At 39.6% G+C, this 24,576-nt stretch overlaps 1 protein-coding gene across 1 annotated transcript in view; it reads left to right on the top strand.

Moving 5' to 3' along the window:
- Nucleotides 1-20,929, top strand: part of PLCE1 (phospholipase C epsilon 1) — a 285,725-nt gene extending 264,796 nt beyond the window's left edge. Inside the window, exons 27-32 of the mRNA XM_067552848.1 lie at nucleotides 257-375; nucleotides 3,824-3,952; nucleotides 12,272-12,481; nucleotides 13,858-14,019; nucleotides 14,230-14,448; nucleotides 18,999-20,929. Of these exons, the coding sequence (XP_067408949.1) occupies nucleotides 257-375; nucleotides 3,824-3,952; nucleotides 12,272-12,481; nucleotides 13,858-14,019; nucleotides 14,230-14,448; nucleotides 18,999-19,178 (1,019 nt within the window). The 3' untranslated portion in view covers nucleotides 19,179-20,929. The remainder of the gene's footprint in view (nucleotides 1-256; nucleotides 376-3,823; nucleotides 3,953-12,271; nucleotides 12,482-13,857; nucleotides 14,020-14,229; nucleotides 14,449-18,998) is intronic.
- The last annotated feature ends 3,647 nt before the right edge of the window (nucleotides 20,930-24,576 follow it).

Below are 24,576 nucleotides of genomic sequence, written 5' to 3'. Positions count from 1 at the left end.
TGTTTAGTATACAAAAGAAGGAATGACTTCAGTCGGAGTTAAGGGTGCTCCATCTCCTGAGGTACTCAACACCTCATAGGAGCATGCCTGTATTGTTGCGCAAACAGGAGTTTTAATTCAAACCATTACAATGCTTAAATAATTCAGGCATGGCAAAATCTTAGATGCTCGAGTTTTCAACTTTATAAATCATGTATCCCACTTTAACATAAGGTGCTTGACAAGTTTTCTCTGCCCCAATTACATATTGTTTTAGGGTATAGACATCTCCAGCTACGAAACCTGCACAATGAAGCTTTAGAAATTTCAAGTTTATTCATAAACAGTCGGAGGATGGAAGAAAATCCCTCTGGGAATATTGTGCCTACCTCTCTGGTAATTTATTTTATGTGAATGTCAAATTTATTTTTTCCTGTGTTCCTAATGACTAGTAAACTGTTACAGTACATAGGAGAGACAAGTGGGTGAGATAATATCTTTTATTGGACCACTTTCTGTTGGTGGAGACAAGCTTTCGAGCTACACAACTTGTCTGTGTATCTTTCATCAACAGAAGGTGGTCCAATAAAAGATATTATCTCATCCACTTTGTCTCCCTCATATCCTGGGACCAACACAGCTACGACACTGCATGTTACAGCACCTAGATAGTTAGGACTACATTTTAAAATACTCTGGGCATGTCTTTGGCAAGCTAGGATGTGAATCTATCCCACACTAGCCTGCCATGGACTAACTGTCCCTGTGGATCCTGCTGAAGTGCTTTAATGTGCTTTGATCTAGGTCACATTAATAAACTGGTGATGCGTGTCAGCAGGGTAGATTCACACTCCAGCCTGCCCGGAACTAGAAGTTCACGTAGACAAGCCTTGAGTGTTGCAATTCTTAAATTCTAGGCCCCCTACCATCCAGTGAAATCCTCAAGTTAAGTGCCATATACAATCCTTAGGGGGATTCACAGAAGCCAGCAAGCTGAGCAAGGAGCTGCCTAAGCCAGTTATTAGGAAATGCTGAAAGAAAAAGAGAGAGAGAAATAGACTTTCCACACTACTATAGGCAATAGGTGAGTGGTCACTTGGGATGAGGGAGGCCTCTCTTCAAAATCCTGCTCTGTCTGATTTGGATCAGGGACTTGAACTTGTCTTCCATGTCCCAGGTAACCCCCAGGGTATAGAGTCAACTTCTCACTCTATCCCAGTGAATTGTTTATATAAAATGGAGTAGCTTTAACAGGAGAGGTGGAGAATGACCCACCCCTACAATACTTCAGAGCCTGGTGGTTTGGGCAGTCACTTGGGATGTGGGAGACCTGGGCTCAGGTCCCTGCTCTAAATCAAACAGAGTGGGGATTTGAAAACAGTTCTTCCACAGCCAAGGTCAGTGCCCTAGCTATTAGGTATCCTTGAGGACACACTGCCAACCAGCACCAAAACTCCTGATCTGGTTACCTCAAGCTGTCTTTGTGTGGCCCAGTCTGGAATGCATACTCCAAGTAAACCTGCTGGCTCAGAGCCTGTTAGGGAGATAGCTCAGGGCATGCCTAGTTTGAAAAACCCATGGGGATTAGGCATGAGCTACAGTTCCAAGCAGCAAAATGGCTTCAGAACTAGAGCTGGTAAATAGTAAATTTGCCCCACAAAAATGCATTTTGGGGCCACTGAAACTATTAAAAAATTCAGGTCGAATTCAGAAAATAATTTGTCAGAAAAAATTGATTTTTTTTTAATTGATCAAAATGATTTGGTTTGACCCTTTTGAAACGCTGTTTTATGTAGAAATTTAGCTATATTCATTCAAACTAAAGAAAACAAACAAAAAACCAAAAAAAACAAACATTCCAAAACAAAACACCAGAAAAATTTCATTTTGGATTGGGAAACACGCTGAAAACAAAATGAGCCTCCTCAAAGTTAGTTTGATTTTTTTAAAATTGTTTTAGGGTACTTTTTTTATTGGAAATGATTTATTTTATTTTGGTTTAAACTATTGAAAGTTTCAAGATATCAGTTATTCGTTCAGCTCTAGTCAGGGCTTAAACAGTTTTGTGCATGTCCAGTGGTGGGAACTTAAGCCATCTAGGAGACTTCACCAGCAGAAACTCAGACACCTACAGGACTAGGTGGCAGCTGAACAGGGGTTTTGGAGATCTCCTTGGCACCTAAATGTTGGACTTTTCCACTTAAAGTGGCAGTTAGCTCTGCCAAGGTGATTCTGAAAAACACACTAGGTGTCTCTCTGCATCTTTAGGTGTCTAAATACCTTTGAAAATCTGGCCTTTAGGGCATATCTATAGATTTCTCCTTATGTTGTATCTTTAAGTAGCAATAATTTTAAGGTTATATTCAGTTAAATGCCAAAAAGTTTAATCATCTAGATCAGCGATACTCAGACCTTAGTGGTTCAGGAGCCAAATTAGCGATCAACATTATTCAAAAGAGCCACAGTAGTGTGAATTCATTGTTTCCTTTACTATAGTACTGTTCATATTTAAACAATATGACAGAGGAAATATATAGTTCATATATATATATAATTCTCACAGCAAATAAGTTAATAATTTAGTGCAAGTTGATAATTTAATTGGTTAATAACACAGTAAAAGCATCTTGATTGGTTAATAACTCAGATTGGTTAATTATTAAATCACACAGCATTTTAATAGCATGTGCTTCATACAGCTGCAGGAGACACATTAAAGAGCCACTTGCGGCTTGTGAGCGTCAGTCTGAGGGCTGGTCTACACTGGCAGCGGCAGTCGACAGGAGATACGCAGGCTACATAACATAGCTTGCATATCTTCCATCGACATACTAATGTTCACGTACAGCACTGCATCGATGGGAGACGCCTTCCTTTTGACACTGCTTTCCGCCTTTCGGGGAGGTGGACTAATTGAGTAGACTGGTGAGCACCAGTGTAGACCAGACCCGCTGCATCAATGCCTGCTGCTGCGGCAGTATAGACATACCCTCAGTATCACTGAGCAACATCTTTGGGTGTGGTTGAGTCATATTCACTATGAGTCATGCAGTGGGGAGCAAAATTGTCCAGTAGTGTCTGTTTCCTTATAAATATATCATTAGCAGTTCAGTTGAGACCAAAAGGATGTAAGTTGCTTTTGTCTTTGACACAATGAGATGGTTGTTTGTTGTAGCTGTGTTCATCCCAGAATATTAGCAAAACAAGGTGGGTGAAAAGAATGGGAAGATGACAGAACTTTATGAGGAAAAGGGGCCTCACCAGGGGTATAATCTATATAAAGCAGCACAGAGTGTTAAACTTTTTAATTTTTTATTTATTTGAAAATGCATTATTAATCCCATTGCTGATGCCTAATGTATCTGATATGTCAAACAAAACATTCTTCCCACCAAACCCAGGCATCAGCAGAACAAACGCTAAATAATAACCCACAAACATACTAAGAGGAAGTATGTTATATACACATACTCATAGATTTTAAGGCTAGAAGGGGCCATTGTAATCAACTTGTCTAACCTTATTCATAAGCCATAGAACTTCACCCAACAATTACTGCATTGAACCTAATAACTTGTGGTTAGCAGATATCCAGTGATGGAGAATCTAGCAGATCAGTGGGTGAGGTGGTCCTATGGTTAGTTACCCTTACTGTTAAACATTTGTGCCTGATTTCCAGTTTGAATTTTTCTAGCTTCAACTTCCAGCTATCGGATCTTTTTATACCTTTGTTTGTTAGATTGAAGAGTGTGTAGATACTTATAGATTGTCTATTTATTTTCTGTGTAACCTATAAATAATATGCCTATATATCTGAAAAAATTCTAAATTGTTGTTTAAACAGTTGTTTAATACAGGAGAGAGGAGAGTTTCAACATTGTACAAGGTCACGATACATGGAATTCCAGGTCCTGAGCCCTTTACAGTTTTCACTATAAATGGAGGGACTACAGCAGCACAGCTTCTTCATCAAGTAAGTATGTCCACTTGCCCTATATAGAAAGTCACAAGAATCCATAGCAACCAGCTATGTGCCAGGCAGTATCTGACCTTCCTTCATTTATTTGGGATCACTACATTTCATAAAACTGATGCATTAACAAATATATTCTTCCACTTTAAAGAATAAGAGATTGTATTATAAATCTGTTTGCTAAGGAATTAATTGAACAGTTCTAGGTATTGATTTTTATTCTTTGAAATGCAATTGAGTAACAAAAATATATATATAAAATTTAGTTGTTTTTTTTTTTGGTAGTCCTGCAGTTTGAATTAATCAATATGACAAAAAATTATAGGAGTGTACATTTTATTATGAGAAAGAGCTGCATATGGTTAATTTAATGACAAATCAGAAAGTCCACACAACAAAAAGTTCTCATAACAAATCATTACTTTCAAATATTTTATCATACCCTAAGAGTTTCTTTTATTGTTTTGTATATATTCAGTATCAGAGTTCCTCTCATGGTTTTAATGACCATTGAAAACAGGGGTCTGTGGTGATTGGTGATTCTGTAGCTACTGCCCTTCTTGAATCAGTGCTGAACCAAACATGCAGTCTGGTGTTTGAGTGTAGTTTGCTGTTGAGGATGCTGTCTTTCTGATGAAATGCAAAACTGAGGTCAGGACCATCAGTAGTTATTAAACATGACATTTTACCTCGAGGCGTTCTTGTTATATTACTATTTGATACCTACTTAAATTTACAGTATAATTAGGTTTTAATGAATATATTAATTTGGGGTCTTTGGAAATTAATATTTATATAATATAATCAATAAAAAATTTAAAATAACCAGAATTTTAGAAGTTTGATATAAGCTTTTTTAAATCACTTTGACCTGATCTTAGCATACAGTTTGTGAACTATTTAAAAGACCAATGCCCTTGTCCCTCTGGGTTGTTGTGGCACAAAGCTGCCTAAAGCTGGTTTAGGTAGTCACTGTAGTGGAATCTTGAGGTTGGGTAGAGGAACTATAGTGCATTTGCCAACTTATATTGGAGCAGCCCTGAAACCTCTAATTTACCAACTAACTCTTTTTTAGGAGCTGCACAGCCCCCAAATTGGGAAGCACATAGGTAGCTTAAAGAATTTTCTTTGATTTATTGTCCATACATGTTCACTCTTGAGGCACGTGCACTTAATGCACTTAGGTCCAGATTCTTTTGGTCAGTTTCCATTGGGGCTGTGTCTAAGCCCTGAATGCCCTTGTGCCTCCAACCAAAGACAGGAGGGGTGAGGTTGACCCCAACCTCCACTCAGTTCCTTCTCACCACCTGTGACTGAGGCTTAGTCTACACTACATACCTACTTCGATATAACTACATCACTTGGGTGTGAAAAATTCATATCCCTGAGTGATGTAGTTATACCAACTGTAACCCCACGTGTACACAGCGCCACTCACAGAGGTGGAGTTATTAAACTGACCAGAGAGCTCTCTTAGAGTGTCTTCACCAGATGTGCTACAGCGGTGCAGCTGCACCGACGTAGAATAGACTGCGCCAAGTCAGAATTTATAGTATCTGAGCTGAGCTCTTCGAGCACTGTGCGGCCTATTCTTTCCTATGTAAATAATTGTAAATTGTTAAGTATTTAATGAATTCTTAATTAAGCCCAAAAGCCATCTAACTCCAATTGAAGCCAATGAGGGTTAGGCACCTAAATGTCTTGAGGATCTGGCCTTTAGCTTGAATGTTAGTAATTTGATTTCCTTTCTCTCCCCTCCCCGCACCCTTTTTTTTCCCTTCAGGAAAACTATTTTTGTTTGCTTGTGAGGTACTCCTGACATTGGTACTGGGATCAGTCACTCAGAGTGAAGACAAATGTCCAGGCTTCAAAACTGGCCTTTCATTCAAGGCTGTAATGCCTCATAAATAATGAGCATACCAGATGCTGCTTGTGTCTGGGAGAGGGGCGCGTGACAAAGAAATGTGCCGTCTGTAAATAATTTTCTAAAAGAACTCCGAGAGCTAGAGAATCTCCTTTAAAAACATTTCTTTTGGAGAGGTCTGTGCATCCTTCCTCAGCCCGCAGGATACTGGGGCAGAAACCTCTGAACACTCATCAGCTAAAAGTTCACCTGCTGCCCCATGGCAGTTCCAGTTTCTAAAAACTCAGCCTCCTTGTCCAGTAAAACCTCAGGTGACAGGGAGTTACTGTCTATCCCGGTATGGACGCCATCTGCTTAATTATCTTTGGCACTGACATATACAGTACTGAAAACCAATATGGTATCAAAGGACCTAATGGTCTCATTGGTACCAGACTTCCAACTACTAGAAGTAGTAAACTACTAACCTCCACCAGCTGTTCCGACAATGTATCGAGTACATCTGCAGTACTAGCCAGAGCACTAGCTGGTACAGCTTCTCTTGAAGAGGAGTATTCATTTTCCTCCTCAAGTTCTGAGGGCAGTAGTGAGGTTTCATCAGCACATTGTAGGTATTCAGGCCAGCTCACATCTGGCATAGAGTCAATGGCTGATTCTTGTTACCACAGACACAGGAGTTCAAGAAGGGATAGTACTCAGTGGTACTCTCCCCCTTGGTGACCTTTTCCCCTACACCTACCAACAGCCCTACTCTTACTGGTATTGAGATTCTGTCTTTCCACTCGGCTTCCTAAGGACTCAATTTGACTCTAGATTTCATCACTCATGTTATCTTTATTTGGCATACAGCTATGCTACAATGAGTTGATCAGCCTCAAACACAGGGGAGTGGTTGCGGGGTACTTCATGGCTCCAGTTCATAGAAACCCTATCCCTTTTTATACATTTACACATCGAATTGCATTTACTATACATTGCATTACACATTTTTTGATTGGTTTGGTTACTTGCAGGAACCAATCCCTGTACAGCATACTCTGTCCACGCATTGTCCACCCTTGACTTCTAACTTCTCTTGCCACTGCTATCTTGTTCATAGCAAATGGATCCCTGGATGTTGTCCCTCTTATTTTAGCTGGCTCAGACATTCTGTCTTTCTAGCCTACTGACCTATTTACTTATCTTATTTAGCACAAACACCCTGTTTTCAGGCTGATGATTCACTTACTTCTCAATCCTACCTTAAAGAATGAGGCCTCCCCCCATGTGTTTAATTACTCATGTCAGGCCAGGCCTATCTACAGCTGGGCTCAATGGGAAATGCATCATGTGAGAATGTCAGTGTCAGCATCCCAGTCAAGGGCTAAGTCCCCCTCTCTGCAGCCTCACAAGGGGGCATTACAACCAGCCCAAACTGCTCCATTGCTCGTGGAACAGATAGGTCAAAGCTTGTAAGGGAAGTTGCAAGGCAGAGGACTATCCTGTGCCAGCCTGATCATCCCCAGCTGAGGTGATAGTTCTTGAGTCAGCCACTTCCAACCCAGATGACTACAAGACATTCCAAGGAGAATTAAGGAGAGTAACTAACACACTGGAAAGTCCAGCTGAAGTGGTCTTAAAAAAAAATCACACAAATTTGTGGTAGTACCTTGGTAACTGAATGTCTTGCAGTGCTTATTAATGAGGAACTTTTAGATCCAGCAAAGCTGCTCTGGCAGACTCCTGGCTCTGTAGTATCAACACTGAAGAGAGTGGACCGCCTCTACCAGGTTCTCTCACAGGAATTTGAGCAGTTTTGTACACACCCCAGAACTGGTTCATTAAAGGTTGCAGTGGTAAATGGAAGATCACATCTGAGTCACCATAAATCAACACTGAAAGGCAGGGAACCAAAGAAGTTAGATTTATTTGGATGGAAGCATTATTCAGCCTCAAGCCTCAGCATTTCCAAATGAGAATCGCCAAATACCAAGCTCTGTTGGCAAAATATGATTTTATTAATTAGAATATCATGGCCAAATTTACAGACAAGCTGTCTCAAAAGAATTTGTCCATCTGTGCCAAGGGTCAGGTTGTAGCATGCATATCCCTTGATGCGGCAGATACACTATGGTGACCTCAAGAGGAAATCCTCTTGGCTCCACTGTTCAGGTATCCCTAGAGAAATAACAGCTATGGATCTCTCATTTGAGGGATGTGAACTTTTTAATGCAAAAACAGATGAGGACATATGTTTTATAAAGGACTGCTACCACACTGAGATTAGTAAGGATCTACACTCCTTCCCCAAAGTGTATGCATTTTAAGCCTCAGTCACAACAGAGGCAAGCCTTTTACCCTCAATAGAGAACCAAAACTGCCTAGAAAATGTCAAAATTTTCCAGAAGGAAGTCATCTGAATCCATCTCCATGTAGTCTTATTAACCTCCATAGACATCAGGACAGCAAATTTGACAGCTTGGCTAGACTATTCCTTTGCTGGGGAATTGTTTAATTTCTATAGGTTCTGAACATGGACAGATGGGACCTGGAAATAGTAGAGAACTATTCCATCCAGTTCCACACCTTCCCCAATTTCTATCCACCCTTCCTTTCCCTGTTCAGGGAACCCTCTTCTGACAGCAAGCTACATCAAGAGGTGCAGTTGCTTCTAACTTTCAGAGCAGTGGAAGAAGTTCCTCATTATTTTCTGATTCCCGAAAAGTGGTTGATGACCCGTTTTGGATCTGAGACAGCGTAACACCATCTACAAGCTGAAATTCAGGATGGAGACCTTGGGCTCTATAATTTTGTCCTTAAATCTGAGCAATTTGCTCTTGACTTCCAAGACATTTGTTTTCATATAGCTATTTTTTCTCCCCACAGACGATATCTGATATGAAGTGGGCAGTTGCCCCTACCACTACAGAATATTATCATTTGCCCTGTCAGCAGCACCCAGGGTATTCATAAAATGCTTAGCAGTAGTGGCAACTAACTTCAGAAAGCTGAGACTCCAAGTTTTCCTATATGTAGATAACCGGCCCATGTGTGGGAAATCACATGAGCAGGCAGAGGTATTGTGTCGGGGGGGAGGGGCAGAAGGTACACGGGGTCATGTACCCCCCCGATTTCTGCCAGGGTTTGCCAGCTCTACTTGGTCATATGGTGCGGCCCTGCCATAGTTTCTGGAGCCAACGAGTGGCAAGCTGCATCTTAGGCAGGGAGGGGCGACTGAGGGTAGGGTCATGACTTGAGCTGTTCTGGGGGTGGCTGGACCTTTAAGTTGTGCCCCCCCCACTATGAGCAGGTATGGGTTATCTCTCCAGTAGTAACAGTCAGTTCAGCAAACTCTACCAGTTATCCCTTTAGGCCTGAAAGTAAACAAAGTCATCACTGACTCCAGCACAAAAATTAGAATTCATAGGAGCTATTCTGGAGTTTGCAACAGCAATGGCTTATATACCACTGACAGATTTCAAACAATGCTAGCCCTGCCTATTCACACACAAGCTCACAGCAGTATATCAATGAGAACTTGCCTCAGTCTGCCAAGCCACACAACCTGCTCAGTTACCTGTGTGCAACGATGGTGAAGTCTGGTATGCTGAGTCACACAAGAATGGTTGAAGTCTGTATATTAGCCAACATTCTACCAAAAGTCCTGTCATCATTATATTGGCTGGGGAGCCATGAGGCTGCTGCCTGTCAGACCTCTGGAGCTGGGACTTCCCATGAGCTGTATCCACAGCAGATCATGGATAATGGAGCACCAGCTGGTTACAACTCCTGCTGGGTGGCAGCATGGTGATATCTGCTGCCTAAAAACTCTGGAGGTGCAGGTTCTAGACCTGCTGGGCCTTACAAAAAGAAGTGATGGCCCTTCAGCCCTAGAAGGGGCCAGAGTTGGGGATTCGTCTGATGTATTCCTAATTCTGTGGTCTTTGGGCTTCATGTACACTTACCTTCCAATTCCATTAATCCTCAAGATGTGTAGAAAGCTCAAGCAGGACTCAGTCTGAACAATCATAGTAGCTCTAACTGGCCAAGGCAATTCTAGTACTTGGTCCTAAGGAATTTCTCTATCAAACCTCTGATACACTTACCTTTCCAACCAGACATAATATTGTGGAGACAGGGCCAAACCACATTCCTACACCTCATAGCACAGAAGCTGGCTGACTTTGAAGTACAAAACAACATGACCCGCAGTAGAAAAGACTCTACCACACACACTTAAGCTGCTAAATAGAAGAGATTCATGAGGTGGGCACACCACCATTTACCACCATCTTGAGCTCAGAGTCCAGCTACAGGGGGCAGTGATACTCAAACTGAGGCTTATGAGCCACAAGTGGCTCGTTAATGTGTCTCCTGTGGCTCTTTGAAGCACATGATATTAACCAATCAAGATGCTTTTAACCATTTGTAGTTGAATATGATATGAGAATAATATATAAATAGTAAGTGAAACAATGAATGCACACTACTGGGGCTTTTTTGGGTAATGTTGATCGCTAATTTGGCTCCTGAACTACTGAGGTCTGCGTACCACTGTACTGGACTAACGCCTTATCTATGAGTTCACTGAGGGTTCATTTAGCAGCTAGCCACCCGCCAACAGAGGTATTTTATGTTCTCTCACTGCATTGTGGCCAGTTTCTTAAAGGGTGCTATGAGGGCTTACCCACAAGTTAGCAAACCACTCAAGCCCTGGCATCTAAATACTGTCTTTACAGGGGGTAGTGGGCCCCAACCTTTGAACCCTTAGTTTCATCTTTCCCTTAAAAGCGCCTTCTTGGTAGCAATAACATGAGCCAGAAGGGATAGGAAGCTACAAGCCCTGATGACATTGGGCCCCCCATATGCATTTTTTTTCATAAGGACAGGGTGGCACTGAGACCTCACCCAGTTTTTAATAAAACGTCAGCAGATTTTTCATTTAAATCAGGTTAGCCACCAGGCTGTAGGTATTCCAAAAAACACATTCAAATAAGGATGAGGTACCCTAGCTGTTCTTTGTATAGTTAAGCAATTTAGAGTAACCCCAGATTATTCATAGTCTATGGCGACAGGGTTAAAGAACAGGCCATTCAACACAGACCTTCTAACTGGTTTTCTGCCTTATCAAGCTTTGTTATGAATTGGTTAATTTGATTCCCAGAGTCACAGCTCACATAACTAGTGCTTAGTTGAGAATTGGTCTTAGTCCTAGAGCAGCTACGTGGGCTTCAGTACATACGTACATTTTTCCCAGCATTACTCGCTTGTGGAAGCATCCAGAGCTGATGCTAATGTTGGTAGGGCTGTCCTACAAGCACAGTTTAGGCAGATACCTAGCATTCACCCACCCAAGGGACAAGCACTTGAAGAAACATTTACCCTACAGTAACTGTGGTTCTTTGACATGTGTTGTCCCTGTATAGTTCACACCGCCTTCCCCGCTACCACTGAGTCTGATAACTGTATGGCAAAGGCAGTAAAGGGCTGCCCCACACTTTAATGAAGCAGTGGTGACTTATGTCAAGGGTGATGACATCGCAATGTCCGGCTATGGGGCAGAAAGTGCAGCATCCTGAAAATACTAATGCAATCGTGCCAATTGACTGCTGTTGTCACCATAAGACCAATTTTTCCTGCACCTCTCTGAAGAGCATTGTAATTAGGGATCAGCTAAAATAAGGAACCATCTGAAGCTTTGTGCGAAATTCAGTTTTTGTGACGATTTGAAAAGTTTTGGTTAAATGTAACACTTTTCCATCGCACTCCCTGGATCCAGCCAGGAGCAGAAAAGCCAAATACCACAAGACAATTCCTGAGGTATTTCTCATCTAGTCAGAAATAATTTTATGAGAATGTCCAGTCTGACCTTCAAATCCCTTCCTCTGTCTGGAGGTACCCTAAGCTATTAAGTGGCCCCAAAATACTGTATACTTTGAATTGCATGTGAGCAAGAGCTGAACATGAAGTTAAAGCTCGATAATGACAAAGGTTTTTCTCTGGTGCTGAAGAACTGGTTTGGACCACATATTCTCTCTAAGGTGTGGGCAAACAAAGATGAGAAATCTTTTTGGGTTAGGCTTGTTGCCCTTGTAACAAGGGCAAATTTTTCTGTGTAATTCTTTTAACAGCCTAGAAATAAAAGTTAACTGGCTTAGTTCAGGAGTAGAAAAATCTAAAAGTGGTTAACTCAACAGAGGTTGTTATTTCAGCAGTGGGACAATACTGTAACTATCCTGGGATTATGAATTGTCTGACCAGCCAAACTGGACAATTCAAATAGTATTGCCTTGTCTGGAATAGTTGAACTGGCTGGGTAATCTAAAGGGAACTGTACATTAGTTATGAGTAGCACATTAGAAATAAATCACTGATCATAAAAACTTGTTGTATACACATTCATCCATAGCTGCTAAATATGCACTGTTTATGTCTAGCATTCTAATAGTTCTATATGTGTTGTGGTTGTGTCTCAGATTTTGGCTACCACAAAAAGCACTGAATCATGTGCTCCAGATTATTTTCTGATGGAGGAAAAATGTTTTATATCTAAAGAAAAAACTGAGTGCAGGAAACCGCCATTCCAAAGAGTGATTGGTCCTGAGGAAGGGTTAGTACAGATTTTGAACAGCTGGTTCCCAGAAGAAGGATATGTTGGAAGAATTATCTTTAAAACGCAAGAGGAAGTAAGTTTATTCTGGAAAAACTGTCGTTTACATACATAGCTAAAAGTAATTAATAGAAGAGGGACAAAAAGAGCATGACATTTGGTTTGCTAACTGGAAGTTAATCTTATTGGCATGTATAGCATTAACAGAGGCCAGCTGAGCACTGTCATGTTTTATGCACCTACCATTTAGTTTATCTGTGCAGACAGATACACAGCCCTGTTGAGCTCTGAAATGCAGTACATCATCATTATTTAGTATTTATAAAACAGAATCAGGTTGTACTGAGCACTGTACAAAAAAAATAGTCCCTACTTAGAATTTTAATAGTGATTTAATATGAAGGGCTGTCAAATATAAGGAATGAAGGAAGGAAGATAGCTGTCAGAACACAAGGTTGCAATTATTAGCAAGAGTATAATATGGAGACAGCAAGGCTCTCTCTTATCTACATTGAAAATTACCTTTAGATACAGGAACTCAGCAACTGAGAGGATGATGAAGTTATAGTCAGTGACAGAGAATGGGGGAAGAGAGGTAGGATTCCAGTCAGTTTTAGTTGCTGGCAGGACATCCACGAGGTGTCCTCAAATATGTGCCCAGATATGGGTTCAGATGGAGAGAGAAAAGTCAGAAATAGAAAGACACCTAGTGAAATGACCTGGTTTTCAGGGGTACTGAACACCTGAAACTCTTGTTGGCAAATTCAAGTCAGTGGCACTTATTTAGTTTTAACTCGTGTGTGTAAACAAAACCATATATATCTATTTGTATGTTTAGATAAATTAACTCATCAATTATGTGTGTGTTTAAGTGGCAAAGCTCTTGGGAACCTTTAGAATGAAAAGTTTTGTCAGTGCAAATTTTATTTGGTAAATTTGCAGAGAACTATTTTTTTTAACCCCTTCCTGTTTCTACATTGCTTCTTTTGCAGCTTGGTTTAATACATTTTTTATTGCACATCTTTTAGCCTAGCCTCCCACCCAATCTTATTTTGGTGCATTTACTTCACAGAGCAAAAGATACTAGGTGCAAATTTGCTTGGGGGAATAATTATATGCTTATGCAGTTGAGAGCATTAGTCTGAGTTTTGTGTGAGGTAGGTTCACTGAGTTAACGCATGAACCCTTCACTTCTGAAAACGTTGGTCAAAATCCATCTTAAATCATAACTAAAAACTAGTGTGAAGATTTTGTCTTAGTCTCCATGGGACACTAGTCCCCATCAAAACACCTGTGCAATTTAGCACAAATCCACATAGGTGGCAGTCTGTTCTAGGCTGCGAAAGTGCATTAACATTCCCATTGTGTTACATAAGAATCTTTTAAAAATCCAACCTTTAGGTCACTTTTCTCAACTAAATGTATTTTTTGTTTTCGTTCTCTTTTCTACAGAATTTGAACGAAAAAAACTTTTTTCAAGAAGAAAAAGAAGATGCAAATATTAGTTCTGAAGATGATAGTTTCTTTGTTCAAGTGCATGAAGTTTCCCCAGAGCAGCCTCGAACTGTCATCAAAGCTCCCCGCTTTAGCACAGCACAGGATGTCATACAACAGGTAGAAAGCCTTTTTTTGTTTTTCCTGTCTCCACTCAGTAAATCCCTCATCCATTCCTAGAGGTGGGTTCATACTAGAATGTTAACTGAGTTTTTGGGATAGAGCCTCAGCACAAGCCCTTTGCTTCTGCCAATTTGGACTAAGTACTTGCTCGGTAACCACATTGGGTATTATGTCTTTAATGTACCTTTTAAAAAAATCTTTTAACAGACTCTTTGCAAAGCCAGATATTCGTACAGCATTCTGAGTAATCCCAACCCAAATGACTATGTCCTCTTGGAGGAGGTGACAAAAGAGCTAGCGAACAAGAAGTCTTCAACATCTAAACCATTGCAGAGGATTCTTTCTGATCAAGAGTGCGTATTTCAGGCTCAGAGCAAGTGGAAGGGAGCAGGGAAGTTTATCCTTAAACTTAAAGAACAGGTTCAGGTAAGAGATTGAAAACCATTTTGTAGGTTTTAAAAATGGTGTAAGAGCAATTATTTGGAATGGCAAATGAAAACATGTTTCTTGATAAAGGGTCAGACAGTGTTTTTTTTTTTTTTAAATGTTAAATAAACTTCATTTTTGTACCAGATATGGTCAAATAATCAGAATAAAAAATACACATACTCCAAAATGCCAGATCTCTGACCATTCTAAACGACAGGGACAAGGTGGTGAGACTGGATGCACTGTAAGAACCAGAGGAACATTTTAGGTTGGATGTAGCATAAAGCTTCTTTGCAACATAAACAGTAAATTCCTGCTGTGCCATGCTTTCACAGTAAAGCACTCAAGTGGAACTACACTCTTTTGTACATATGTGTATATATATATATATATATATATACATACAAACGCCTACTACTGGTGAGCTAAGTTCAGGTCTGATCCTGCTAGAGGATGAGGGCTAGATCCACAAAGAGCACTTAAAGACAAGACTCTGTAATGCTGAGCCTATGTGCCCCCCTGCCATCCAGGGGAATCCTCAGTCCAGAATTAGGTGCCCCCTGACTTCCTATACAATGCACAGGGAGATACATGCACCTAAGAATGGAATTCACAGAAGCCAGAAAACTGAACAGGGAGCTGAAAAACTAGCCAGTAAGTCCACAAAAAAGCGTACGCACCTAACTCTGGGTTGCAGGGGAGGTGCCCAACTCTCGATTCACAGCTGTGAATCTTGTCCTGGAGTTAGGCACTTAAATCAGGTCAACCCTTTCTCAGAAAAAGTTGGGGACCACACCCTTATACCAAACAGCCCAGCATTTACAGCCAGTTCAAATCCCCACTCTGCCTGTGAAACCAGGTCTCCCCCTCAGAGATGAGTGCCCCAGTTACTGAGCTGTAGGATATTCTGGGTGAGGGGTCTCAGTCTTTCCTGTTGAAGCTGTTCCACTTCGTATAAAATATGTAAAAAATATTTTGTAAAAAAATTTAGTTGGGGTTGGTCTAGATGACCTCCTGAGGTCCCATCCAACCATAATCTTCTGAGATTCATTAGAGCAGGGACTGGAACATGGGTCTCCTAGGAAAGCCCAAATCACTGGGCTATAGAGTCATTCTCAATCTCTCAGGCCCAATGAATATTTTATACAGTAGAACAACTTCACCAAGAGACCAAGCCCAGAATACCTGCGTGGTGAGGGCACTCATCTTGGAGATTGGGGACCTGGGTTCAAGTCCCTATTCTACATTAAGTACAGTGGGGATTTCAACTGGGGTCTCCCACATCCTGGTGAGCACTCTAACCACTGGCTTATTGGCTATTAAGGGAGACGGAGGGGCCCTGCTCTGGTAGCCTCTGAGCACACCTACTGGAGCAGGTGAGAGAGATGGGGGTGATGTGCAGTCTGAGAATCCTGCCAGGCTTAGGTGTGAGCTAGGCACCAGGCATCTGGGTTTAAGTGGCTCTGCACATCTGTCAGTGGAAACTCAGACACCTGATGATGAGGTGGCAGCTGAGCAGGGGTTTTGAGGGGTAATGAGTGAGAGACTGTCACCAGTTGCTCTGCAACCTTGTGTGTCTTACGGTACTTTGCTGCTGTAGCTCCCAGCCAGGGACACTCACAACCAGCCTACAACTCATCCTGAAATGTGTGTGTGCTAGACAGCCCTGTTTCAGCAGCTCTGACCACAACAGCATGTTTACAATCCCATGATGGTTTCCACCTGACTTGGTTACAAACAGCAAGGTGACCCCCAACACACCCACTCTTGAATTTCCCCAAAACCATTGCTCTGCAATGTCCAGCCCTCTCCTGGACAGTTCAGAGAAACAATATGGTTCATTTGTTCTTCTTAAGACAAGCACACTACAGCTTATTAACTGCAGTAATTACACACCTCCATTTAAACACAGCACTGAGTTGGCTTACAGTAAAAATAAAACAAATTTATTAACAGAACAGCACTTGTGATGTAAGTAAAAGGAATAAAATTAGAAAGGGTTGCAAGCAAATAAAAGTGAAAACAAGCATCTAAAAACAATCTAGCAAGGTGTAGGCTTCAAGATGGTTTCTCTTACCAATTTTCCTTCTTCCCAGCCATGACTGACTTTCCCTCAGTAAGGATCTTCCACAGAAGCACAAGGAGTTGGCATCCCTTGTCTTCCTGGGTTGAAAGATTTTGCTAAGCAGATTTCTTACCTATATTCAGTTTCCAGAGACTTCAACCACTTTGCTTGAAAGACTCATCTTGCTAGAGCTCTGTTCCCTTGTGTCTGTCTAATGATGGATGCCAAAAATGGCTTCTTTCTTCACTTATATCTTCCAAAGCTCAATGACTTTGTTTTAAGAAGCAGGATGACTTCATGCTTTTCTTCCCTTTTCGTAGGTTTCCCATCCTGCTGTATGTAAATGGAGCTTCCATTGTTTTGATTCCACATATAATCATCATTTCCATAGAAGACAGATAAATAGCTACCTTTTCTTCTGTCTGGGAGGGAACCTATGTCTCCCCGCTTGGCCAAAGACTTTAAAATGTGATATAATTAAGTATTCATATTTCCTCAGATAGTGTTTGTTAATACATACATTTCACAATTATATTAATCACCGGTGTGTCCTTAGCTTTCAGAAAAGACCTCACATTGTATACAATATTACTGTATTATAAAAGTATATAATCAGTTGATTCAGTTGCTTATCACTTGAGGTTCAGCCCTCTCTCCCCCGACCTTAATAGCAATGTATTCTGAAGCTTACTGCACAAAATAAACTTTATTCAACCTGTGAGGAAGGTAACGAAGTTTGGTATGAATAACACTCCATGCTGCTTCTTCCTTCATGTGTTAGCTTAATAGCTTTGTTTACCTAGTATGTAAAAATGGACCTTCATTGTCTTTGTCTGAAGATTGGGCTGGACAGAGAATCAAATACACCTAAAGCACACCTGTTTAAACACACTTCACTCATAATTCTAGCATACATCCATAACTTCTAATACATACCACATATATACATCATGCAAGAATATTAATGATGAGTTAGTTTTCAAATGATACCTCAAAGGCATATTTTGTGCAAAACTTTTTACAGTAGTGTGTAGAGCAGGGGTGTCAAACATACGGCCCGCGAACCTTTTTGATCCGGCCCGCATTCGGCCAGTGTGAGTGAGTCGTGCTGACGCATTTCTCTGCGTATGGCATTGCTACTTTAAGAGATTTGTTGGCGGAGGGCATTGCCACTTTAAGAGAGTCTTAAAGCGGCAATACCTTCCTCCGCAGAACCCTGCTGCCGAAAAGGGGAAGATGGCCCGAATTTTTCGGCGGAGGGTATTGCATGGCCTCTGTGAAGTGCAGTTTATGTGAATTTGGCCCGTCACCATCAGTTTGACACCCCTGGTGCAGAGTGTAAATACAGGGGTACTTAGTGTCAGAACATCTGCCACAGTAAAACCTAAACCTTTTGTTTTTGGTTTTTCAACTGAAAAATTCCCGATTTTTACAAAAGCTATTTAATGGGTTTTTAACCTATTTTCCCCGAAGTTTGGACTGCTCAGGTACATGAAAATACTGATTATGTAAAGAAAAATCCAAGCCATTACATTAGGGGCTTGGTAACCTGGGTGACTCAGGTTACTGCACTGACCACGCCCCAAGGGGGTAGAGGTCATGTTACTGAATTGCCTTCCCTCCATCCAAAGTGGGAAGCCAGGTCAAAAGTACTCTCTTCTCTACACACTGTTTTGTTTTTCTGTCCTCCTATCCCCCAATATTACCCAGAAAACAGTTAAATTAATTTTTGTACCAATTTTCACCTTTTTAAAACACTCAGAAAATTAAAACAAAGGGCCTTGTTAAAACCCATCAGTTACATTAAGGAAAACCTCTGTCAGCAGGCAGCCTTGACCCTTCTTTGCACCGTACAGATTCTGTTACAACACCTAGCAATCTTAACCTTTCAGGACCATCTGTCTTTGTTCTCCTGTTCTAATTCCTGTAAATCTGCATCCCCCATCTCCCAGCTGTCCTACCATGGGCTAAGTAATTTCAAATAATAGGTGCGCAGATCCATGTGAACTGTTGGCATTTTGTTTCCCTTTATTCCCAGCCAGCAGAAAAGCAGCAGTACTGCTGTGTCTGGAGCTCTTTATAGTTGTGAAGTAGCAAAGAGAAATTACATATTAATTGCAGAATTGAACAATTTAATACTCCTACCGATTGGCAGAGTCTATGGCAGCGCCTTTTCCCCAAAACAGCTGTTGCTTCTTCTGGATTGCATTATAGAAAGTACTTTGTAAGCACAGTCAAATCCTGAATAGACTTTATCTACATATTTATATTGCATCAGTCATGAGTATCTAGGCAGCAGACTTGCTAAGGCTTAAGGCCACATTAAACAGCATTCTAGTTCAGCAATTTTAAAATCATTTTTGATGCAAGATAGTTGGGACACTGGTTTTGTGAACCTGATCTAGGGAAGATTTGAAAAATACTACTTGCTCTCACATGAAATCCAAACCTGTGGTTTTGTGTTTGTTTTATTTTTTTACAGGCAGCACGAGATGATAAAAGAAAAGGCATTTCATTTGCCAATGAACTTAAGAAATTAACCAAGTCAAGTAAACAGTATCGGGGCTTTACATCATCACCTTTGCAGAGCTCACCAGACAATACCCAGACTAAAGATGAAAAATCTACAGGCAGTTTGACCTTTAGTGACCATATGGAATAACATCCATAATTGCCAACAGTATGTTCTATGCAGGTACGACGTGCTCAGTTTCCAAAGCAGACACGCGTGCTGTTGATTTTTCAAGGCACAGTTTATAATCTTTTTCAGAAGTATGGTTGGGAAACCATAGTGAAATACAATAAGCAGCCAGAACGGTTCATGAAAACCCTCTATGCTTTTAGGTTATTACTCTGTACTTGCACAAACTATACACTGGCAGTCCTATCTAGTTCCCCTATGACAGCCAGCCTGGAGATAAATACAAATCCAAATGGCATGAAAATTGCTAGGAACATAGGAGTTTTACTTGCCTACTATGTCTGCATAGTCCTAGGCTCCATCATGTGAGGTAACCTGACAATGGCCAGACCTTTTAAAAGACTCTTAGTATGCAACTTGGCTTCATCGTACACCATGAGAGAGAGTTCCACGGGTTATGTTGTGTGCTAAAAGGTATTTCCATGCATGCCCTTTTAATTAAGAAGTGCCCTTGTCTTGTAATTTGGGACACAGTAAATAAGAGAAGCCAGCTGAACTTTACTGTGCTAAATATTTATTTATATAATAATATTAAACTAAAAAAATATGGATCTGTGATCTCTTAGTCCTCTTTCCAACCTACACATAAATGAGTTTTTTAAATCTCTGTACAGAAGCTGGGCCACAAGTATTGCTGTTGTCTCTTTCTGAATCTTTTAAATTTCTTCTGGCTTGCTTGAGCTAAAGTGACAAACCAAATGCAGAATTCAAGGTGAGGCTCTACCATTTATGTATAGGACAGAAGATAGTAGCAGACGCATTACTATTACTTTTTTAAATTAAGAATACTGTAGTTTGTTGTTTGATTACTTGTCCACTGGCCTACACTAAAAGATTTATTCGGAGAGGTCACAGCTAGTTAAGAAGGAAATAATTCTTAGTAATTCCATATCACATGTAGCAGTGATAAAGTTTCCATATTTCCTTTCCACTCATTCTCAATGATCAAAATGCCATATACATATAGTGTCACTTCATCAAAACTCAAGTAATAAGGCTGCCAATAATATTTTGTTTACAAAATTCCTTGAAAAATGTATTTCATGGTATACAGCACCCATTTATGTTCTTGTATTTGAATTTAAATGCTATCATTATAATCTTTCCCCCTTCCAGGTGATTTTAAAGGCCCAAAAATGGCAAAGGCAAAAAGCCAAACTGAGGCTGACAAACAGAGGGTGATAGATTGTCACAGTCCCTCTTTTTCCACATAGGTTTCCATTTACTTGATAACTGGAACCACTATCACCGATTCCTGAATTACGATATCTTTCTGCATTCTCAATGAAGGAAACTGCTGAAGCCTAAACTATTCAGCACTATCTTGGCTTAATCCAGACTGTACTTCTTGGTGACAGATACAGTTCTGGTAATGCTAAGTGGGATGTTACAGTTTCCAATGTTTGGAAAGATGCCTGCCAGCATTCTTCCCAAATATCTTCACATCTGCAAAATCTGAACAGGAAGATTAAGCAGACTTCTTAAATTGTACTTTCTAAACAGAAACATGTCTTTTTTAATAAACAAAAGATATTTTAACTAATTGCCTTAAGGGAAGAGAATTAGCACTAAACTGTTCTGTGTCCGATACGAAAATGCACCTTTAGTTAAAGTTCCTATTAAACACTGTTAGGTGATTGTAAAAAGATTTACATATACTGTAACTTTCTTGGCATCACAGATTTAATTTTGGTGATATACTCAAAATGCTCACCATAGTTATTTATGGTTTTATCTACTTTCACAAATAACTAAATACACCTAATTGATAGTGATATTTCAAAAGGAACATTTTTTCATTCAAATTCTAGTTTTCCAGGCTTGTGTTTAAAATAAGAATGCTTATTTATTTTCATGTTCCAAGGTATGTGTGCCACTGTGTAATATATTTATCATATCTTACTTTTAAAAAATTGCTGATTCTTCATCTTTTTTGGTTAGGGGAAAAATAGTCATTTTCTGTTGAAAAGAAACATTCAGAAAAAGTAACTATTTAAAACTGACCAAAATATAATGGTATTTTGAAAAATGTAATAGCTTAAAGATTCAATTGTGAATTCATAGTAAATTTCTCAACATTACAGTGTTTGTTAGAGAATGGAAAATACTATAATCCTCTAACTATTTTTTAAAAATGAGAAAATAATTTCCTCTTAAACCCAGTGTATAAAGAACCCAGACTACTCAATTTATTTTCCAGTATAAACCTTTACTTTTTGTTTATGTAGAAGCACTGCTGTAAAGTTTTGTATATGTTTGAAATCATGGTCTCCTGATATTTTTAAGAAGTGTTAGTTATAGCTGTATCATTTTCTTCAGTGTGAGTCAAAACATGCTAAGTGTTAGTAAAAGCAGTTCATGCTGACTTATACAAAGTAAGGGCACAACTGAAAAAATTGCTGAAGTCAGCCATCCTTCTGATGTCCATACGTAAGAACCTTTTCTGGTGCCTAAATTGCTCAGAATAAGCTTTGTCTACACTTCAAACGATACGTCTGGTGCAGGGATTGTTGTAGATGAATAAATCAAGAAATGGTAAAATCAGTTAACTAAGTTCAAAGGACAGTCAGAGAAGCAAGGCTCCACTAAACAGTCTGAAGCCGAATGAAATGTAGAGGGATGATTCAAGCAATCTGATTAGCTAATGTACAGAGTATTAATTCTCTGTGCTAGAGATTCTCCACCCCCCCGAAAATGGCCTCAAGCACAAAAAAACTGCTGTTTCAAAGGAATGAGAGAGTACAGAAAGATCTAGATTTTCACAAAATTACAATCTAGACAAGGCTTTATAGCTGCTGAGTCCAAGAAATAAATATAAAACTAAAGACAGCAAAGTCCTAAATTGATTTTTAAGTGTGCAGAAACTGCATTCTGTCAAGTAATGTTAGAAAGCAGTTATCACCCTTGTGTGTGCAGGAAGTGCCCTCTTCAGGCTGATTCCAACGTTAGAAAAATAATTAAACTGCACATTCAAAACTCATTCACTGAGGCATACACTCAGTAGTCTTCCCTGATCAGTCAAAATACTGAAGCCATGAACTTACACACTTATTCACCTCTCTTTACCAGCTAAGCCTGATTCTGTTTTGAATTCTGAGAAATGAGCAATATTTTCAAGCAGTGCTGGGTCACGTGTCTAAACACATGGTTTTTAGATTTACATTGGTATAATTTTGAAAAGTGAGTTAGGCATGTAGGAGCCATTGACTTTACGGGACAGAAGGGCCTAAGCTGTGTTAGTCTCTTATGAAAATCCTACTAGTCATCTATCTGCAACTTGAGGTGCCTACGTCATTTCTGAAAATGGGATTTAGGCCCCTAAATTACTTCAGATTTTAGGGTAAAATTTTCAGAACTGCTTAAGTCTCCTATTTATGGTAAGCAAAAATAGCTGTTTGAAAGTCCCTATGCTGTTCTTCTATCTAGTCCTTCCATGTCTAATTCTAAAGTAACCAGTCCCACTGAGTTTGAGAGATACAGGAAATTCAGTCTCCATGGCACATAATGCAGAACTGATACTAAGTGAAATGTGTATATAAAAACTACATGTAATTTAACATTACCCCTTCCTCAAGCATTGATAGTGTGTAGTGTTTAACTACTGTATCTCTTTCATGTCTCTTCTGGATAGAGCTTGGATGAAGGTCTGATCTTTTTTGATTTTAGTGTTTTAGTTCTTTATAATATTTAGTTGCATTACTTTATAGATAATGTGAAACTGCCACTGCTTAGAGATTTTCCCTGTATCATTTGTAAAATTCATTTAGACACATGAAAATATTTTTTAAAATAAAAAATTTACCCTTTGGTAAATGGATTCGCCCTATTTCCAGTAGTGCTGAAAGTAAGATGGTTGGTTCCTGCCAAGTTTGAGCACGACAGATTTGGGAGAAGCATTTGTAAATCTAATGCAGATCTAGCTGCTGGAGAACTCTTGTTTGTGAAGGCCAAACATTTTTACTTCTCATTTACTACTAGATTTGAAATAAAATGTAGATACGTTTCCCTCAGCACCCTAGATTACAACATATAAAGCAGGTAAAGTCCGGCAACCATTTAAAAAGCAACACATTGGCATTATTCCTGGACTAGCATGCACTCTTTCTCTAATACGGTTTATCAGTAAGAACATTTTCTCTTTGATAGTTATCTTAGCCTTGCCCCATTGTCATGAATACTTACCAGCCCCAGGAAAAAATCTACTTATGCTGCTGTACAAGCATAGTGGTAATGAGAAAACCTAGCATTTTGCATGTTCCGTTTAAAAAAATAAATAAATTCATTTTAGGGAAGTGGGTATGCCAGAATTTTGCAAGATTGATTATACCGATTTAGGATTTTTTTTTTCATTAATGTACATCAATTTATTTAAGCTTTAAAAAAATGGGGAGCCGGATGATTAGTCAACAACGGGTTAACTTGCTGCATTTCTGCATTGGTTAATTGCATTCATGTGGTTTTGGTCACAGATGAAAGTAGAGGGAAGCTCATAATCCTTTCATTTTCATTAGCCTAAAAATGCCCAAAATGAAATTATATAGAGATATTACTCCTGTGTTAAACAGCTTTCTTTTCTAGTAACTTATTAAAACACCACAGATTTAATACCAAGCTGTTTGGTTAATAGGAAAATGTATCCTGCTTACCCAAGGTTTCCTTTCTTAAAGAATACAAGTCCACAGATACATATTAATGGGCTTGATAGATGGACAGCTGTGGTTCTGCCTCCCTCTGCAGTTCAGGCTGATGCCATCATATGGATCTGTGGACCTGGATTTGATAAGGAAACATTTTTATTACTACAAACTATTCATAGGAAATAATTTACCACAGCACAGTATATAATATAAACCTGCAAAAGGTAGGTAGCAGGATTCACCAGGGGCAATCCACTTCCCATTACCTGTTTTGTAAAGAAAACATTTTATTCTACACTATTTTTTTTAATCTTTCTACCTATGTCTGTCTGTATTTGTTTCTATGTATAGTGAATGCTGGTATCAGTGCTTGTATGGAATTGACTTTGGAAGCCGTAAGTCTTGGCTGTGTTGCAACGTTATTCAGTTTTCTGAAATTGGATTGTTGTATAGGATGGTATGCTCTAGAGTTTTAAGGAAGTGTTTTTAAAAAAAATACTTTAAAAATAGATACAAAAGTACAGTCACATTTTAAAAACACGCATCACATTTGTTTTTAGTTGTATTATTACTAATATTATTTGGTGAAAAGGTCCATGTCCTGAAAATAGCAATCAGCCTCTAGAGACCACTTTCAAGTTATCAAGAATAAAAGATTTTAACAGAGAAGTATCCCAACATTAAGATCACATTCTCTTTAAACTCACTTTGGCTTTATAAAA

Source organism: Emydura macquarii, unplaced genomic scaffold (assembly GCF_026122565.2).
Source record: "Emydura macquarii macquarii isolate MOO-44397 ecotype Brisbane River unplaced genomic scaffold, CSIRO-AGI_Emac_v2 contig_1390, whole genome shotgun sequence".
Lineage (NCBI taxonomy): Eukaryota > Metazoa > Chordata > Testudines > Chelidae > Emydura > Emydura macquarii.
The sequence above is the reverse complement of the archived record's forward strand: the minus strand, read 5'-3'. Positions and strand labels throughout refer to the sequence as shown.